The sequence below is a fragment of the Mytilus californianus genome, unplaced genomic scaffold (genome assembly GCF_021869535.1).
Source record: "Mytilus californianus isolate M0D057914Y unplaced genomic scaffold, xbMytCali1.0.p SCAF_1, whole genome shotgun sequence".
Taxonomy (NCBI): Eukaryota; Metazoa; Mollusca; class Bivalvia; order Mytilida; family Mytilidae; genus Mytilus; species Mytilus californianus.
This window is the reverse complement of record NW_026262581.1, coordinates 85,062,600-85,083,817: the sequence shown is the minus strand read 5'-3', so window position 1 is coordinate 85,083,817 and position 21,218 is coordinate 85,062,600. Positions and strand designations below refer to the sequence as shown.

At 32.3% G+C, this 21,218-nt stretch overlaps 1 protein-coding gene across 4 annotated transcripts in view; it reads left to right on the top strand.

Moving 5' to 3' along the window:
* Positions 1 to 20,506, top strand: part of LOC127725301 (uncharacterized) — a 62,927-nt gene extending 42,421 nt beyond the window's left edge. For 2 of the 4 annotated variants that reach the window (XM_052232238.1, XM_052232230.1), the window contains exons 4-6: positions 8,283 to 8,452; positions 11,306 to 11,523; positions 20,194 to 20,506. In XM_052232238.1, coding sequence (XP_052088198.1) covers positions 8,283 to 8,452; positions 11,306 to 11,523; positions 20,194 to 20,377 — 572 coding nt within the window. In that variant the 3' untranslated portion in view covers positions 20,378 to 20,506. Of the gene's footprint in view, positions 1 to 2,860; positions 3,120 to 8,282; positions 8,453 to 11,305; positions 11,524 to 15,652 lie in introns of those variants that run through there. The other 2 variants (XM_052232243.1, XM_052232249.1) reach the window with 2 other exon arrangements.
* The last annotated feature ends 712 nt before the right edge of the window (positions 20,507 to 21,218 follow it).

Here is a 21,218-nt window from a genome sequence, read left to right as displayed (position 1 = left end):
TCCGTCGTGTTGCTAATGTTAGGACAACCCGGTAATAAGTCTAAATCGGTAGGTCACATTCGGGGAAAAGGGGACGGGATTGTAGTTACGACATTTGGAACATATCCGTTTTCATCTGTGAAACGGATATTCAATAACGGTCAACAAACTTGTGATGGCGTCCGTAAAATTTACGAAGGAATGATTTCAACTTCATCACATAAACGTTTCCATCTATATCACATAGTTTTCATCTCGGTCTCTAGTAGGCGTTCTACAACTAATATTTCAGTGTTTTAAATTAGTTCCTCAACTACTATCACAGAACGTATCATTAAATTTTGTAATAAAACATTTGAAAATAGTGGAATTACCTTTTTTGGGGTGTAAAAATTCTTTGGTTTGGCTAGCCACAAAACCAGGTTCAACCCACCATTTTTTTCTTAAAATGTCTTGTACCAAGTCAGGAAAATGGCCATTGTTATGTTATAGTTCGTTTCTGTGAGTGTTACATTTTAATATTGTGTTCTGTTGGGTCGTAGTTCCCTTATATTTGATGTGTTTCCCTCAGTTTTAGTTTGTAACCCGGATTTGTTTTTTTCTTAATCGATTTATGAATTTCGAACAGCGGTATACTACTGTTGCCTTTATTTAGATAAGTACATGCTTTTGATGATCCTTTTGATTCTGTTGAAAAATTTGACCTTTCAACTCTTTAGGAATAACACCACTCATTTATAGCCCCATTGTTTTCTATGTTAAATTCTGCAATTTCAAGCATTAATGGCTACTTTGTCTTAAGTGCAAATAAATCATTTTATGTCAAAACTATAACTTATCCTGACTTGTGCTGAAAAATTCAACATACATTTAATTGCATATTAGAGCGCACTGGTTTCTGGAAGTTTGGTAGGTACTTCTGATGTGAACAACATGGCAAATGTGTCCTCTTATTATAATGTCATAAATTTTATTAATTACTCGAAAGAAACTTTCAACATGTGTTCCACAGTGATTCCAAGTCTTTAAGCTTTCATTGGGTACCAAAATTATCCAAATATTTTCGTTATTGACAAAGTTACAGCTATGCGTAGGAATTATTTTGTTTATATAACACACTATCCAACCAAAACCATCAAACATAAAAAATAAATACATGAATGTTGGATGTACAAAATACTGAGACACGTCGTATAGCAATGCAAATTACAAATTACTCCTTGATAGCATTTATGTACATTTCAGCAATAAATTGTAGGTATTCCTTTGGGCACCAATTGCGCCCCTTTCATCACAGACTTGTTTTGGTACTGTTACGAATCACAGTGTATGGTCAAATCAGTAAACACCCGTACAACACTTACCGTTATCTTGATGATATTTTTTTGTTAACTAAACAATAATTTTCTAAATATTTTGCCGAAATTTACGCACAGGAACTTACTATAAATAAATCAAATATGAACGGTAATAAGTGGTCTTTCCTAGATGTAGATTCTACACAAAAATTTACGACATAGGGACAATTTTTAGATCCTTATTGTTGATTTTCCTTTTTTGGATGGTGATGTTCCTTTGACACCATCTTACGGTGTTCATATATCACAACTCGTTCGCTATGCCCGATCTGTAATGACGTTTTATGATTTCAATGAACATAATCTAAGTACTACGGGTTAACTATTAAGTCAGGGATTTCGTTACCACAAATTACTTAAGATCTTTACTAAATTCTTCCAAAGATACAAAAATTTTGTTTGGAAGTTCGGCTGTTCCTGTAGAAAACTTATTTCAAACGGAATAGCACATCTTAATTTTTACGGAGATGTTGTTAACAGAGCCCGGAAATTTAGAAACGATCCGGAAAAAATTATCGATCCTTTGAATAAAGTAATTTTAAAAGGTAACCAATTCAACATTGTAATTAGATCTTTGAATAATGTTTTTATTGGTATAAACATTGATTTTGTTATCAGTAAATTGAAATTAAACTAAATACTATTGTTATATACATATGCACATTCATGGCTCTACAATCTTACGGAACCGGTATTTTGGCATTTCAATAGGTCATGTTTTTTTTTACTGTTAATGACGTCTTTACACTAAATCCATTGGAAGTTGGATGTTTATTGATTGTTATTTTACTTTTAGATGCATGCTTTATTTACTTGTTGTTTTAAGCTTTGAACTAGCTGTCAGTAACTGCGGGCACTTTCAGATCTGTACTTAGTGTCTTTTTTGTGAGGATGTTTAAATATCCTGCCACGTCCGGTCTGTGTTTTTGTTAAATGTCTTTCTGCTTTGTGTCGATCTGAGTTACGCCCTTTTCAAATGATTTTTATAGTTTGTTCTTATGTTGTACTGTTACAGCACTGTCCTAGGTTAGTGATAGGGTTTTGTACCATCATACTAGTTTAACCTCCCAAGTCCCAAAATCAGAAGCCTGCAATTCAGTAGTCGTAGTTTGTTGATGTATATCATATTTGTTTTTCGTTCATTGTTTTGTACATATATTTGGCCGTTGTTCTTTATTCGTTGGAATCGTGTGATATTTGTCATTTAGGCCTTTCATAGTTGACTTTGCGGTATGGGTTTTGCTCATTGTTGAAGGCGTACGGTGACCCATAGTTGTTATCTTCTATGTCATCTGGTCTCTAGTGGAGAGTTGTCTCATTGGCAATCATACCACATCTTTTTATTTTTAAGTTCACGGTTTTGATTTATCTTGCCATCTTTTATATATATAAATAAAGTTCATATTTTATGCAAATATTATAAATATGTTGTCTACTTATTGATTATTCTTCAAAAGAAATATGAGACAGAAACAGTAAATATGTTATTTTAAGATTCACACTTTTCATTCCATTTTTTACAGCACTGGGTCGAGACCTCTGCTGGTGGACTATCAGTCCCAGAAGGTATCATCAGCTTAGTAGTCAGTACTTCAGCACTGACATGATATATAAAAATCTTTCTAAATTGTCCATTTATAGATTTTGTAATTATAAACAAACTAGGGTTTCAACTCCCCCAAGCAAAGCTGATCTTGGATGGATTTGGCTATTTGAGGTCCCTTTTTGATCATATAGCTCTTCAACTGTTTCGGTTCTTAAACATCCTTGGCTTCGATTGTTCCTGATTAAGATAAATCAAGAAAAGCGCTTCGGACGCATGAAAATTACAACGCGTTGATTTCATTTTTAGTATACATTGGAGGAAGTGTCAGTTTTCTCCTACATTTGTTTTACTCATGGTATGAAAATCTGTTTTAAGTTTCAAACATTCTGGGATTTACAATTATAAGACGCTAAAAATGAGTCTAATGATGTTGTCATCTTCATTGTATCAAAAAGGAGACAACAGTTGTTAACTGATATAAAAAAAAAAATCGCAGATTTATTTAGTATACAAAACAATGAAAAATAAAAGAGATGATGGAAATCAAAGTCATCGATTCCGAATGGAGCGAGACCCTATGAGTCGACAGAATAGGCATTTGCATTTATGTATGTATCTCCAGCTATTTGAATCCTGACTTAGTCAAATTAACTTTTTTAATACTTGAAAACTTTAGTACAATAATGTGTTATGCTAAATTGAAAGTAACTTTTTTTTGTGGGTGATGCATGCATAGCAGGAGACAGTCATAATGTCGGCATACCCGGTCTCGCTGCTTATTTTTAGTTCATGCATATTCATCAGTTTCAAATGTTTTTTAAATATTCAATATACATAACGAGATTTAGGTATTAGGACTCTCAACTGAAAAAAAATAAAAGACATAAAGTAGGCTGCTTTTCAGTTATATTTGTGTCATAATTTTGGCCGTTGTTTCTCCGTTTGGACTGTAGTACATTTTGCCTTTTTTTGCCTTTTATAGCTTGTTATACCATATGGGTTTTGCTCATTGTTGAAGGCCGGACAGGTACCTATAGTTGTTTTAATACGCTTTATTTGGACTCGGTTGAGAGTTGTCGCATTGTTACTCATATCTCATCATTTTATCTTATATTATGCTTTTTTAAATATTAAATGAATGGAAATAAACATGTGTTCAACAGAGATGAAATTCATCAAATCTTGATTATGTATTAATTTATTTTAATTTCGTTCACAACGTGTTGTATTCTTTATGTTAATTATGCATATTTGCAAGGTTTGTATGCACCTGTTGGTAAAAAAAGACGTTTGAAGAATATCATATAGAGTAAATGCAAATACAATTGGAAAAATTAACAAAGTTGTGCTGACTGATAGAACAAGGCATCCACAGTTCTTTCAGAGTGTAAGCATGTAGCTCTAAATTCATACCAGTGTAAAATTCTTAATTAAAGGCAAAATATCAAGGTAACATTTTAAAAATCATTTTTCAGTTTTGCATATCATTTCTCGAACGGTTATGTCAAACTTGGTATTGTTAAGTGTTAAGAAGATTGCATCATCGTTTACTTGTATATTATCAAACCAAAGGACTTACAAAAGAAGACTATTTAGGCCTGAGAACATAGTTATTTCGTAGTGCATTTCTTTTAGACAAAAAACGCAAATTAAAAAAATCGCACTTGCTCTATCCTAAAAAGATTTTTACAGTGTAGTGTACTACTTTTGGGACAAATTATATCAAAGTTATAGAAAAGTCTATTGGCTCTTATTCAAAATATGGACCATTTTTAATTAAGGGGTCTATAATTCAGTTTGACGGCTTCAGACATACTAATTTTTGACCTTTTCAAATTGGACCAAATCACTACGTCACCTAAACATTCATGCCCCAATTTTTTTTTACATGTAATTTCATCCCCCTACTTACTATTTTTTACATAAAATATAGAGAAATAAATTTGGAAGGTATATGAAAAAAATTTGCAAGTTATACACTGTCCACACTAGGGACAACGAAAATCAAAGGACGATAACTATGTCCTCGGACCTAATATGATTCGAAAACTGGAAACTATAGGTACAGTGACTAAATTTAAAGTACATGCATTCTAATAAGTCCTTCCTGTACATTCGTGATTGTGTAGTTTTTAGCTCTATTCATCGAAGCAGACAATAGGCATCCCCAACTATTAATGATAATTCTATTAAATATACAAAACCAGCTGGAAGTACATGACATCCACACAAAACTGCTTTGACTACGTTCGAATCTTTTTTTGTACAACTTGTAATTGACAAATACTCATCCTTGCCAGTATTTACAGCTATCATATCGAATATTGCCCGTCACATACTTTCAAATTGGCATACATCGGTAAGATGAAGACGAGAAAACAAATTTGTCTAAAATGTTTTTGCAGAAAAAGGTATTGATGTCATCGAATCAGGTAATCCTTCGCCATGAATAGTAGATTGTAGCAAAACATAGTTTACGGATTTTCATATCCCATTAATTGATCAAGAGGACAAATCAAGGTAGCATACAAAAACTAGCACTAGCTACAGACAAAGCTCTTACCCATTTCATTTGCTTTTTTAAATCACAGTGCATAAAAAACAACCTTCTTTACAAAGGAGAAAGGTATTCACCATTAATTTGAAAAACCGACATTCTTTCTGACAACATTAATTAAAGAGGAAATCGTCAACAACCATAAGTATGTTATATATTCCTTTTGATTTTCAACCAAACATGAAGAACTTGGTCTTACTATACTGAAAAAGATACCCGAATTTCATAAATGTCATTAAAACAACGTGCTGTTGCTGTGTCATTCAAATAATCGACGAAACCTCTTTACAAATTTCTAGTTTCACTTAAAAGATTACAAAAATTTGCTGGAGTATATTTAATCAAATTCTCTCTTCTTATTCATATAAGGCATACTTAATACAGGAGCTTCTCTGTAATAATGAAAACAAACTAGCATTATTCTTTTACCTCATGGTCCGCTATATAGATGATATCATCTCACTAAATGATTATGGTGACTATGTTAAACACATCCACCGAAACTGAAATAAAGGATACAACAGATACAGTTATGCCTCCCTCAAATCTCTACTTACACCCAGAAATTGTCAATGCGGGTCGTTTGAGAACATAACTTAACGACAAAGAAATGATTTCAGCTTCCAAAATGGGAACTTTATATTTCTATGAAGCAACATTCCAGCAGCGCCTACATATGGAATATCTATAAAGTACCTAGAAAATCAACCTAACGATGTAAGAGTATATCTGATTCTTTACTCCCCCAACCTCTATAGCTCTAAACTGTAATGAAGGAATAGAATACATAGTAAGTCAGCTTACAAACTTTAAACTAAAAATGCAATCCAAACTGAATAACTTTGAGAATAGTTTCGATACAATATATACATAATAGTTTATTTTCTTATGTTTGTACTTGCGTTTTTATTATCAATTAATAATCATGCGACTGTCATACAAGTGAGAGTTTTAGCTAGGTATATAACCAGGTTTAATCCACCATTTTCTACATAAAGAAATGCCTGTACCAAGTCAGGAATATGTCTGTTGTTTTCCTTTCGTTTGATGTGTTTGAGCTTTTGATTTTGCCATTTGATAAGGGACTTTCCGTTTTGAATTTTCCTTGGAGTTCGGTATTTTTGCTATTTTACTTTTTAATAATAATCATTAATTTCGAGTTCACTTCTATATATAACTGTTGATTAAGCATTGGCCATTAAGTGATGATTACCTTATTATGTGCAGTGATTCATTTTAGTTTAGTTCCTCATCCATGCATATTCTGCTTCTGATCCAATAATTTGGACTGGTTTGTATATAAATGCATTGCATAATTTAATGCAGAGCTTATATATGTTCGTTGCTTTAATTAATAAGTAGCTTAGAAAATATGCGTTTAAACCGTGCACCCCAACAATTTTTTTTTTTTAAATTTTACACGAACACACTATTATGCAAAAGTTGAACATTGCAAAAAATCAAGAAGAAAAAAAAAACTACTTGAAAAATTATTCATGAATCAAAAAAAATATCGAAGTATGAAAAAAAAAAAGAAATTTGCCTGCCTGCCTGCTTACAAGCTATAAGTTCATTTTATGTGCCCTTCGTTGCTTCTTTTAACAAATGTACAGCGATATGTGCATTATCTTAATCTAGATATTAACAATACAAATGGATAAGTTTTCAATAATACAGCATCAGATGTAAAACCTATATCTGATCAATTTGTCATTTTGAACAATAAAATATGCTTTAACTAATATTGCAACGTTATTCCCATCACGTATTTACACCCATTATATTTATTAGGTCTTTCCACTGATTTTGTTCTGATTATTATGATTAGGTCTTTCCACTTTTCTGTTGAAAGACCTTTTGATTTTGTTCTGATTATTATCATTATCAATTTTTTTTTCTTCCGCCAAAGTTTGATCTTCCGTCAAATCTTTGTTTCGCAATACGTCGCTTAGATATTTTTCATATTGTATCATATAGTTTATGCGCTTTTAAAGTTGACCCTGCTTAACCGAACAATTTTCTGTGTAAGAGTTATTTCCCCATACACTGTTTATCTTGTGTGTGCATTTCCTCCGTAACCAAAAAAAGATATCGACGAAATTCTTTTTCTAAATAGTTCGTTATATCCTCTTTAAGCTTTGTTCAGTTGGAGCGAAGTGATCCAGTGACATTTTACAGTAGTTATCTACCCGTCACTATTTATTGTATCGGTATGTCAGTGTAGTTCATAAACCGTAAGCCGTAAAGAACTAAGGTCTTTTGATTTGAGATCCTTGAGTAATAACTTGGAAAATCAGGTCAAGGTCAAAGGTCAAAGGTTTTTTAATTGTTATACTTTTTTATACAATCTGTCATTCTATTCAGATTCAAGTGTACAGAAAAATTTTGAAAACAATTCAATATAATAAGAAAGGGAAATATTCAAATTTAACCGAACGGAAGCTGAATATTCCTTTGGTATATTCCGCCTCTCATCAGTCAAAAATATAAAACAATCATATATTGTTAAACAATATACCACAATGAGTGAATGATTAGACCAGAATATATGTAAAAGTGGCAGTTCTTGTTTTGTGTCGTTTTCACTGTTTAGGTTTTATAATTGTTGATTTCCTTTAAAATATAACTACAATGAAAGGGAAGTAAACACTACACAGTTAAGCCTGATATTTACATCAATATTATTCAATTGTCGAAAAATATTTTTTTTATCTATAAATGGTATTATTACACATTTCTGACAATGGACGTCTTTTGTTGATGTACGTGTTATCATTCAAACACAATAGGTCTACCATTTAATTTAAACGATTAACTGAATAAGGTTTTAAATGTGTTTCAGACCGCAGTTTCGCACTGCATCAGTGGCATTACCATCAAAGTACCCACGATGAACAGGTTGCAGTGTATTCTTGCAAAGAAATTTTACAGGGATTCGCTTTTGTGGCGGTGGTAGATTTCGACGAGTACATTGTTCATGGAAATTTTTTAGTATACACAGAAATGCTAAAGGTAAATAATGGTTTATCGAAAATATGTTATTTAAAATGTCAGACTCTTTTGTTTTAAAGGTATATATGCAAAATATCAAACATATGGTGTTTTAAATAAACCATAGTCTTTATATTGGGTTCAATATCTTTTTCAATGCTCAATACACTATTTCAAGAGGCCCAAACACTTTCATTATAGATACAAATTCTGCTAGATACAGAAGGGTTGCAATAAACATGTACATTGCTAACCGTAGGATATTCAAACCAATAAAAAGACTTCCAAAGATGATGCGACAAATAGTTTGTTTCTCATGTAGAATTTGCTAATAATGGTTTTGATGCCATTAATAATGACATATTTCCACAAAAAAATATGTACAGAAAACAATACTTGATAACTTCAAAAATAAAGGTACACCTTTGATTTTATACACTTACACCAAATCTATTGATTCAAAGATTTTCAACCACAAGATGGTATAAGAGACCTTTACCCTCAGGGATGTAAAATCCAAGCATATCAATTGCTCTTATGCACTGTCCCCATACAAATATAGTCCCGCTAGTCATGTTATCAATGGAGATCTTGGCATCGTAGACAATGAACAACTGAGAAAGTTGTTAGCCAAAGGCTGGAAATATTGAATTTCACAGCCAACCAACAGAAGAAAGGACATTAAATTACTGATGTATGTAGTTCAGGACAATGTAAGAAAATGGGCAAAGCGAGCCATATGAACTAAAACTCGACACTTTATCTAAATGGTTAAAAGCTGTTCGGCCAGGCATTCAGAAGCGCATTCCAAATCTACGATATGCAATGGACTCACGTGTTTCCGGCCCTTTCAAGAAACTCGAGTTTGTGGATGCTTAATCCTTTCCTCGAAACAAATGTTTTGTTGTTTCGGCAGACAAAGCCTCAAACAATAATGTTTTTGTTAGGAAAAATTCAAAGCGAAACTGGAAATATCAAATACACCTGTACATCTACACGAAAGAGATTTTAGAAAATCACAAATCCACCATTCTCTCCTTAACATAAAAAAGACGATAAAAATCTCCTATATTGATACTTGATACCTAAACTTCACCAACATCCTTATTAAGAACGATATATAGCAGTGTCGACAAGAAGTTCGACTTAACAGCTTCTAAAGTTCTTACTATCATTCTTTTTACAGTAAAATATGACCTTAAGAAATGTTGTTATAATTTATAATCAACAAGCGATGTCAATCAGATGTGAAGTCTCAAACATTCTAAAGATCAACTCCAAAATTTTCAATCGTAATCTTTACAATATTGCAGTAATATCAAATCCGTAAATTTTCACGCCCTTCTCTACTATTCTTTATGCTTGATTACAATATAGACTACATAGTCTCATTAAACAGAGATCTTTCTACAAAAATGAAAAACGTAGACACAAATATCTTGTATAAGTTCATGACAAATCTTACTTTGTGAAGAACCACACTGATTCCAACAGCAAATACACCGAAGATAATAGCAGCAAATACTTTATGATTGACAACATACTAGTTGAGTTTGGTGGATTAATATTTCTGCAGATCTGTTCTGGAAGAGTTGTACGTTCCACTACTAATGCCTATCATGCTACATTCGAAAATCCTGTAAAAAGTCATGTTGTTTTCGGTTGGAAGTTATTAAATATTAAGGTCGAGTCAAATTCAAAAAGGGGGAAAATACAACAAGGACATAAAAAACCACAAGTCAAAGAAATAATGGAAACTTAAAAGAAAAAATAGGACATTATCAAAAAACAAAGTTCCAACTTCCTGAGTTGGAGTTGACTCTTATCCGTATTTTGCTATTCTTTGAGAAGTTAGGCGAAAGATAACAAAGGAATAATGAAACCCATAAGTCGAAAACGAACTGACAATGACATAGCAAAAACAACCAAAAGATAAGCAACAGTATACAAAACATAACATAGAAAACTAAAGACTGAGAAACACGAACCCGACCAAAAACCAGGCTCATCTCAGATGCTGTGGAAGGGTAAGCAGATCCTCTTCATATGTAGCACCCGTCGTGTTGCACATGAAAGTATAAACCCGGCGATAAGTCTAATTCGATACGTTACATTCGAGGAAAAGAGGAAGGATTGTGATACGACAGTTGGCACATATCCGTAGTCATCTGTGACCGGCTATATAGTAAAAGGAATATACTAGCTTTATTCTTCTTAATAAGAATCTGGATGAAGTGTGTAAATAAAATGTAATGTCGACAAAAACAAGAGTACAGTTTGTTCCCTTAGGAATATCGGAGTTTTTGTGGAGAAATCAGGCCAACAACATAGCGGATTTTTGTAGGAAAAATTTAATATTCCTACGGCCATCTGAATCCATTGAATTGAATTAATAAAACATTTTCTAATTTTAACACCTCATGGATGTTCTGGTAGAATACTTGTGTCCAGTGCTTGGTGTTGTGGATTTGATCACTGGTTGATGGTTCAAACCAACAATTGAATAAAAAATACTGGTATTATCGGTTTCTTTGTCAAGTTTGCGACATTGAGACGTAGTATTGATTCGCAGTCTAAATGATGTGCAATAATATGATATGTCGTACAATAAACAGTTAATAATTCAATTAATCAACTCATGTACTGACAGGTTCATATAAAAACCTCCTTAAGACTGACAGTTTCTTCGAAAATTTGACATGCAGACATAATATATACTATGTGCTTAACATGATTAATTCACATTTTCATGAATATTTGATCTATTATTAATAAACACAAATATAACTAATATTAATACCAACGTAAATCATTACTACTACTATCAGTATTTTATTGTCATTCTTGGTCTGTTAATGATGTTTTTTTCTTTAGTCAGAGTTGTTACCAGCTTATCCGGATGCTGCTGCTTTCACCCTGAATGTATCATTCTTCTTAACTGATTGGGGCGTTTCAGGAGTCGAACCTTTAATAACCAGTAGATATATAAAAAGATCAAAGCCCCTTTTTCATCGATATAAAAATATTTATTTGCCTAACAAAATAGTTACCGTGGATACACATCTGGTGTGGCCCAGGAAGGGATACCGAAGGTATTTATCATTACATAAAACAGTAAGGTGATTTGTTTCATTAAAAACTCATTGGTGAAGGCTCTGAGAGGACATTTAATTGTCCACATCTATGACTTGTTGGTCTTAATTGATTGTTGTGTCCTTGACAATCATATCAGATATCCTGATTTTTGTGTCCATGAGGGTATAGCCCAGTAGGCAGCACTTTTGTATTATCATTGAAGTACATTGATATAGAAATAAAAAGATGTGGTATGAGTGCCAATAAGACAACTCTCCATCCTAGTCACAATGTGTAAAAAGTAAACTATTATAGGTCAAATAAAGGCAATAGTAGTATACCGCTGTTCAAAGTACGGCCTTCAACACGGAGCCATGGCTCACATCGAACAGCAAGCTATAAAGGGCCCCAAAATGACTAGTGTAAAACAATTCAAACAGGAAAAACAACGGTCTAATCTATATAAAAAACGAGAAACGAGAAACACTTATGAACCACATCAACAAACGACAACCACTGAACAACAGGCTTCTGACTTAGGACAGGTGCAAACAAATACAGTGGATCTAAACGTTTTAACAGGCGCCAACCTTCACCCTAACCTGAAACAGTAATGTAACATTACAACATAGAAAGACACACTATAAAATATCAATTGAAATGGCTTAACTCGATAAAAAGGCATATTAACATAAACAAGTAAACATACACTGAACGAATAAATTAGATCTATTATACAATATAAATACAATATTAATTTTAAAAAAGGGGGATGTAAAACAATGTCAGAAAGACAACTCTAACTTGGGACAAAATGGCGTTAAATAAAATAACGTACACAGGTAAATTTGAATATAATAATTTTGTTGTTAGGAGTACGGAAATATTTTTTACAAAATAAATATTTTTTTTGTTATTAGTACGAGTACAGAAGTGAAAATGTATCGTCATATATATTTATCAAAGGTGGTACATATTAAAAATAGTGAGACAAGATATAACACAAAATAAGTAAACATTGAATAACAAAAATGCATTACAAATTGTGTCAACATGTCAAATAAACACGAAAGTACGATTTGAGAGTACTCAAAGTTACTGAAAGCTAGTTAAAAGCCAAAAACAATTATTAATAAAAAAAAATCATGCATCAGAGACTAAAATCAATTAAAACACATCCCAGGGATTTATTGTTTTAACGCCATGGACAGTCAAAGAAAACATGACTTGTGCAATGCCAAAATAAAAGTATCGACAGGCAGTAGGATAGTTGGGATTTAACCTAATATATATATAAATATTTATCATGTTATATATAGATAAAGCAATCTCTATATAGAAAATAAACGTGGATGTGTATTTATACATCCCAAAAAAACATTCGAAAAGAATATAAATTTAGTTGTGCTTTAATTTGTTGATGACAAATCGATATTTGTGCCAATGTAAACAATATTCAAAGATCTTATTACAACATTAATCAGATATCCTTTTCTAATAAGTTTGTTTAAAGGTTCGATGAGTTTACACGGATCACATACTATTAGTGATTTCCGCGCTTTTAGTACAATATTACCGTAAAATTTAGGATGTGAAATACCGTTTTTAATAACTTTTCTACAGGTACAGCCAAATTTACTAATCAAATCTTTGTATCTATGAAAGAATTTAGTAAATGTTTTAAGTAAATTTTGGTAACGAAATCTCTGACTTAATAATTTACCAGTGATGCATTCGTTAAAATCTATGACATCACTACACACAAGGGCATAACGAACGAGTTGGGATATATAAACACCGTATGATAGAGCCAAAGGAACATCGCCGTCTAAAACAGGAAAATTAACAATAGGGAATGAAAAATCGTCTTTTTTGTCATAAATTTAGTATGGAGTTTCCCTTTATAAATTGAAATGTCTAAATCTAGAAAAGGACAACTACTGCTGTTTATGTTATATTTATTTAGAGTAAGTTCCTTTGGGTAAATTTCGGTAGTATATTTAGAGAACTCTGGATAACTAAACGAAAAAATATCATCAAGATAACGGTAGGTATTGTTGAAAGTGTCAACCAAATGTAACAATAACGTGTCTTTACTGAGTTTGGTCATAAACTGAGATTCATAGCGATACAGGAATAAATCTGCTATTTAAGGGGCGCAATTCTTGCCCATAGGAATACCTACTACCTGTCGATACACGTTATCGCCGAAACGAACATATATGTTGTCCATGAGAAAATTTAAAGGTTCAATCATATCTTCACATTTCAAGTAAGTGTATCTAGCATACTTTCCTTTTTCGTTACAGAAAAAGGCTTTAAACGTTACAGCAAATAAATTTGCAATGAGATATTTCAAAAGACCATTCAATTAAATATAAAAACTTTTTCTTGGAAGTGTAGTGTAGAGAGTAAAAAATCATAACTGTCAACAGATTTAAAAGGACCATCAAAAGCACGTATTTTATCTAAAACCTCTAAAGAAGTTTTAAAACTCCAAAAATGATTAATACCACTATTTTCATAAACTTTATTAAAAAAGTTAATAACGAGTTCTTTGATAGTAGTAAGGGAGGTAGTTAGAAGCACTGACAGTTTAGTAGTAGAACACTTACTAGATGCGGAGATGAAACGAAAGTTAAATGGTTGTTTGTGTAATTTACGTAACCAGTACATAGTCGGGACTTTCAAATGTTCGGAAGAGGCTTTAAGCTGTGTAGTGGCAGTGATATGCTTGTTTACAATTTAACTCTCTGTTGAGCGTACGGACCTGAATGTAGAAGAATTGATAAATTCGTTTTGGAGAACGTCCGTGTAGTATATGCTTCACACCACCACTACATTATTGGCTGCTTTGTCTGCCGGTATGAACACAAACCGCTTTGCGAGTACTTGGAGTTTATTTCTATTCTAGAAATGGGTATATCATGAACCCTATTATTAATTTCAGAATTGTTTTCAAAAATAGATTTTCGAATAAGTTCATTTTCTGTGAATTGGACTGTTTATAAATTGCTGAATGATTCAAAATGCTAGGGTTTTTCTTTCCGCAGACATAGATTGCCTTGGTTGTATTTGGCATAACTCAGTCTTTAATGTTTTTCAATTTTGCATTTGCATTTGCATTAATTTTTGCCTTTCAAATTTCCAAATGATTCGAGCAACTTTGATGAGTTTTATGTAGATGAACCACGCGTCATGAGTAGCAAATTTTAAGCCTGGTATATGTGATGAGTGTTTATACTAGAATGCAGGGATTTAACAAAAAGTATAATTTAGATATGGAAGTTTGTGGGTACCATATTTCAAAATATATATGTTTTTATTCAATGTTTTGTCTTTTTTTGTCATTAAAGTGTTGTCATTTTATTATTTTTTTACTATATATTAACCTGCATAAAATAAGAGTATCAAGAATTGGATTGGGTAAGAAATAGCTTTAAATATGCTTACTTACTTAAACATGAATATAATGCTGATTTTATGAGCTTCATAACAATATATTATCACTAAAAAAAGTAGTCCATTGTTATGTCTCTCACGTTTTCTTTTGTTGATGAACTTCAATGGTAACTACTAAGATTAATACCATTAATTTCCTTTTAAACGGGACATAAATGTCTATCTTAAAGCAATGTTTTAATGTAACTCATATTTATTGCAAAGGTTATGTATAAGTACAGTGACTGTAAAAATGTAAATGAGGAGATGCTGTATGAGCCAACTATCAACTAAAGACAAAATGAAATGTCTTTTAACAACAACGTATTGTATACTATAAAAGCAGTGGATCAAAAAATGTGAAACAATACTACGAAAAATAATAGACAGACAAGCTAATGCAATTAAACAAAATATGACAAAAAGCATCCAACGACAACCACTAGATTATAGGATCGTCGTGTTGCTTTCGATAAGCATTAGAAGATTATGGCTTAGTTAAACACGTTTTGGCATTCAACGCTAGTAATATAAAATTATATGATAGCCGATAAGACAACTATCCACCAGAATTCAAATGAAGTGGATGTAAGCAATTAAAAAACCCAACTACCATAAAAACAATAGACACAAAACCCCGAAAAAAGTTACTGAAAGCTAGTTCAAAACCAAATTACAACTAATAAATTAATTATGTTCTCCCAGACTGAAGTATCAATCAGTACACATCCAACAGATTTAGTGTAAAGACGTCATAAACAGTCTGAGAAACGCATGACTTTGTGCAGTGCCAGCTATTAGTAAAACGTATCGACAGGATGTAGGAATATGAGTTATCATGACTGTACATATATGGCTATTAACAAGTCTAAATTGAAAACAACGTTCATCCTTATGATTGCGTTGGATAAAAACCGCAATTTTAAAACGTGTGCATGCAAAACAAATTTCTTGGTAGAGGGGTCTCAATACAGCACAAACAACATTTTCCAAAAGACTAAAAAAGTGAAAAAGTATATTTTAACAAAACGCATTTGACTAGCAGGTCGAACAATGGATGTTCGTAAACCCTGCTGACTGCCATGGCGATTGCCAAATAAAGGGATCACCAGATGTAATTATTAATTTAATACCAAACAAAGAACAATAAACTTGCGGAAAAGATGGTATACCGCAAACATAAGGTGCAAAAATTGGTACACCATATCCGGATTTCGACAAATAATGTCTCTTCAGTGATGTAAGGGATCGAAACGGTATCTGGAAGGCCATAAAATTTACCTCAATTTAGGATTGACTATTGAATTTTGAAGATTCGAAATAGGATGAACGGATTATATAAACCCGAAGGCAATATAATACAAGCCCAGACGAAAAAAATATAAACAAGTCTAAATTGAAAACAACGTTTAAACCTATGATTGCGTTGGATAAAAACCGCAATTTTTATACGTGTGCATGCAAAACAAATTTCTTGGTAGAGGGGTCTAAATACAGCAGAAATAACATTTTCCAAAAGACCACAAAAGTGAAAAAGTATATTTTAACAAAACGCATTTGACTAGCAGGTCAAATAACAGGCGTTCTTAAACCCTGTTGACTGCCATGGCGATTGCCAAATAAATGCATCACCAAAATGGATCTTAATTATTAATTTAATACCAAACAGAAAACAATAAACTTGCGGGAAAGATGGTATACCGCAAACATAAGGTGCAAAAATTGTACACCATATCCGGATTTCGACAATTAATGTCTCTTCAGTGATGGTAGGAATCGAAACGGTATTTGGAAGGCCATAAAATTTAACCTCAATTTAGGATTGACTCTTGAATTTTGAAGAGTTGAAATAGGATGAACGGATTATATAAACCCGAAGGCAAATATAATACAAGTCCAAACGAAAAAATATAAACAAGTCTAAATTGAAAACAACGTACAAACCTATCAATGCATTGGATAAAAACCGCAATTTTTATACGTGTGCATGCAAAACAAATTTCTTGGTAGGGTCTCAATATAGCACAAACAACATTTTCCAAAAGACTAAAAAAGTGAAAAAGTATATTTTAATAAAACGCATTTGACTAGCAGGTCGCACAACAGACGTTCTTAAACCCTGCTGACTGCCATGGCGATTGCCAAACAAAGGGATCACCAGATGTAACAAAATGGATTTTAATTATTAATTTAATACCAAACAGAAAACAATAAACTTGCGGAAAAGATGGTATACCGCAAACATAAGGTGCAAAAATTGGTACACCATATCCGGATTTCGACAATTAATGTCTCTTCAGTGATGTTAGGAATCGAAACGGTATTTGAAAGGCCATAAGATTTACCTCAATTCAGGATTGACTCTTGAATTTTGAAGAGTCGAAATAGGATGAACGGATTATATAAATCAGAGGGCAAATATGATACAAGCCCAAACGAAAACAATATAAACTATATATTATGCACGTCTAAACATGTGATAACTTTATGACAGACATTATCTATCGGATAACACGTGGTTATATCTTTCAGATCAGTTATTTTGTCTGTCGTAAAGGATGATAATGTTAAATTAAAATGAAAAACCATTGATCCAAAATTTTGATTGAAATCATCCACTATCATGGGATATTTGTGCTTTTTGTTCATAAGGATAGGAAGGAGAAAAAACAATCCATGGGAAAATAAAGATACATATTGTTTCTTTTATCTTTTAAGAATGCAAATTTTTTTTTTCAATTAAATATTATATAAAAAAGTATAACAAAAATTCCAAACTCGAAGGCAAATTCAAAAAGGATAAGTTCATAAAAACTGACAAAATCATACGGAACAAGTGAAAAGCAAGTGCCACATTCCTGATTTAGTACAGATATTTTCCGAAGAAAATGATCTGTTAAACTTTGATTTGTAACTGGCTAAACCTCCTACTTGACAGTTGTTTATTGTTCCGTAATATTGACATACTTGGGTAAGCAACCCAAACAGACATAAAAGGTTAATGTGACCACAGTCAAAACAGTGCAAACACACATCACAGACATACAACAAAACTGACTAAAAAATTCAAACAAACATACAAATTTATCTCAAATCTCAATCTAAAATTAATCTAACAAAGACGCAAGCAAATTTGACTACGTCGTTGATTGTACATACCGTATAGAGTATACACTTTATCGATAAGGTAAACATTTAGTAAATATAAGTACAAGGGTAAACCAAATAGAAATAACACTGTAAAAATCAGTTTTTTCTCATGAAAAATATTTTTACATAATCAAAGTGTCGTATTTATTTTTGTCCAGAATTTGTAATTGAAATATTTTTTTTTACCTGTTTTAAATGATTGATGAATCACCCCGAAACATAAATTCATTTAATAAGGTCATGTACACTACCATTTAACGATAGACATACATTTGCATACCGATGTTCCGCCAATATAATTGTTGGTTTGCATAATAAGCCAGGTGTTTTGCCTTGGAGAATTGACTGATCTATTAAAAAGGAGGCGAAAGATACCAAAGGAACATTCAAACTCATTAGTCGAAAATAAACTGACAACGCCATGGCTAAAAAAGGAAAAAGACCAATATACTATTGTGAAAATCCTTGGATGGTACCAGCGGGATTCGAACCCTTAAACTCGGGATCTAAAGGCAGACCAAGTGAGTCAAAGAAGATCTTCCCTAGCTCAACCAGTTAGATTACCTTTATATCTCCAGGTCTACAACACAAACAACAATACACAAAAAACAACATAAAAACTAAAGACTGTGCAACATGAACCCCACCAAAAACTGAGGGTGATCTCAGGTGCTCCGGAAGGGTAAGATTATCCTGCTCCACATGTGGCACCCGGTCGTGTTAAATGAGTTGCAACGCATGATGGACTTCTGCTTTCTTTAGAGGGAGCACGTGTGTTCGCTTTGTTAAAGAATGACCATATTTCTTCTTTTCGTTTTAAATTTATGCACCATTTTAAGCAATCAGTCATTTAAGAGCATCTGAATGAGTTATTTTTCATAAAAGATATAAAAATGATTAAGATACTTAAACTTTTGTTCTTATTGAATACTAGTGCAATTATTTCGTCCATTTAATGGAAATCACGAACCGTCATTGTATGTTAATACTTTTTGTATAGAAGGAAGAATGATTTCATTAAATATAATAAAATATCAAGAATATAACATGTATAAGAAAAAGATGCTGAAAATTGAGTTTAATAATTGTTAAGATTGCCCATTACATGTATATTTATTCTTTCTATTTAAAATCATGCATTGTCTTTGGTAATCATGTTTTTTTGTGCATCTAGTCTAAGATAATTTTTTTTTAAATGTGATCAAGATAAGAGTAAAGATGCTTAAACTTTTGTTTTTGAATATGACTGTTATAGTAATTTCATTTCTAATGGAACTCATGAACTCTCATTTGATAAAAGAACTTTTGAACTTCATTATGAGCTAAGTTTTAGAGATAAGGTACCAGAATTGTGTTCGCATTGTTTAAGAATGCCCATATATATTTTTTTTAATTCGTGCATAGTTTTGAGGAATAGTAATTTACTGCGAACCTTATATTTCCAAAGGGCTGTGAGAGGACAAAATAATTACGATTGAAATAATTGGGAGGCCTGCTATGAATAATTCCGACCACAAAGGTAGGCGTGTCATACACCATTGTGTAAATAAATCAATGTAGATTTACGGCATAATAAGTTTTAGGGGGGTAGACAACCGAGGAATCAAAATATAACGAAAGTTCGCGACCGATTGTCATTTTTCAAAAATGCTAGTTACGTACCTTGTGTTATATGAAGGTATATAGGACATTTTTTTTTAAGAGACAAGTGCCTGTGATAAAGCTTATAGAAAAAGAAAATTACGTTTTGTTAATACTATTGTTGTTAAAGGCTGCGTGTTAAATATATCTTTTACAATAACCCTGCTTAAAAATTGTAGTGATAAAATAAAACGTTATTACAGTATTGGATGTCACTGTAGCATATACATTTGCCTCTGGCCGTGTATTAACCTCTCGTGTTATTGGTTTTCGTGTCCTTTTGTTGCTGTCACTTTGGTCCATTTGATGCATATCCAATCCAAGTTTTTTTTATTCATTTACTAAAATATTTTTTGCATGGCAATTATCCATTTAGATGCATCCAACCATGATTTAGTAATGCACTAATGCCTTCTACCTTGTAATTCTCAACAGTGTATTTTTGTCTGTTACAGGATTGTGCTTCGATCTCACAATATAATATTGCATCACTACAGGCAATGTAAGAACTCAGACAATACTACGGATGGATGCAAGACATTTTCAAAAAATACTGACACTAAAATGATAAAAATTATGTCTGCATTATATAATAAAGTAATCGCCGTTAAGAGAAGATGTGATATATCTGCTGGATAAGTAACATATTTATGAGTTGAATTGATATACCCGTATATGAAATTAAACAATTGTTATGAACACGATGTTAATGTGAACACGCATATATATTTGTCTTATTTTCTTAATTTATACTGAACATTTAGTGTTGAGGATATTTATTTTCAAACGATCATAGGAAACATCCCTCCTAAGGTAGACTGGAATATTTACTTAGAGAACCATCTGTTGTCCAGACAATCCCTATATCCTTAAATATTCAATGCTGTACACTATGCAATTTAAAAAAGAAGATGTGGTATGCTTGTCAATGAGACAACTATCCACCAGAATTTACAAAAATGGATATAGCATTTATAGGAAACCATACGACCTTCAACAATGAGGAAAAATCAATACCGTATAGTCGGCTATAAAAGGCCCCGACATGAAAAATGTGAAACAATGCAAACTATAAAAAATAACGGCCTAATTTATAACAAAACAAATAACAAAAAACAAGTATAACAGACATGAATAAACGACAACCACTGAACTACAGGCTCCTGACTTGGGACAGACACACAAAGAATTTCGCGGGGTTTAACATGTTTGAGAGCACTCAACTCTCCCCTAACCTGGGTCAGTGGTGTAACAGTTCAACATAAGAACAAACTACCAAAATGTATAAAATTCAGTAGCAATTGGCTTAAATCAAAAGACCGGTACGAGGCATAAAAAACAACTAACATCAATCAATAGACATCAAGCACCGAAATAAGATTACTTGCAGTTACTTAAAGCTAGTTCAAAGCCAAGTACAACTTATCATAGATATAAGAAGATGTGGTATGAGTGCCAATGAGACAACTCTCCATCCAAG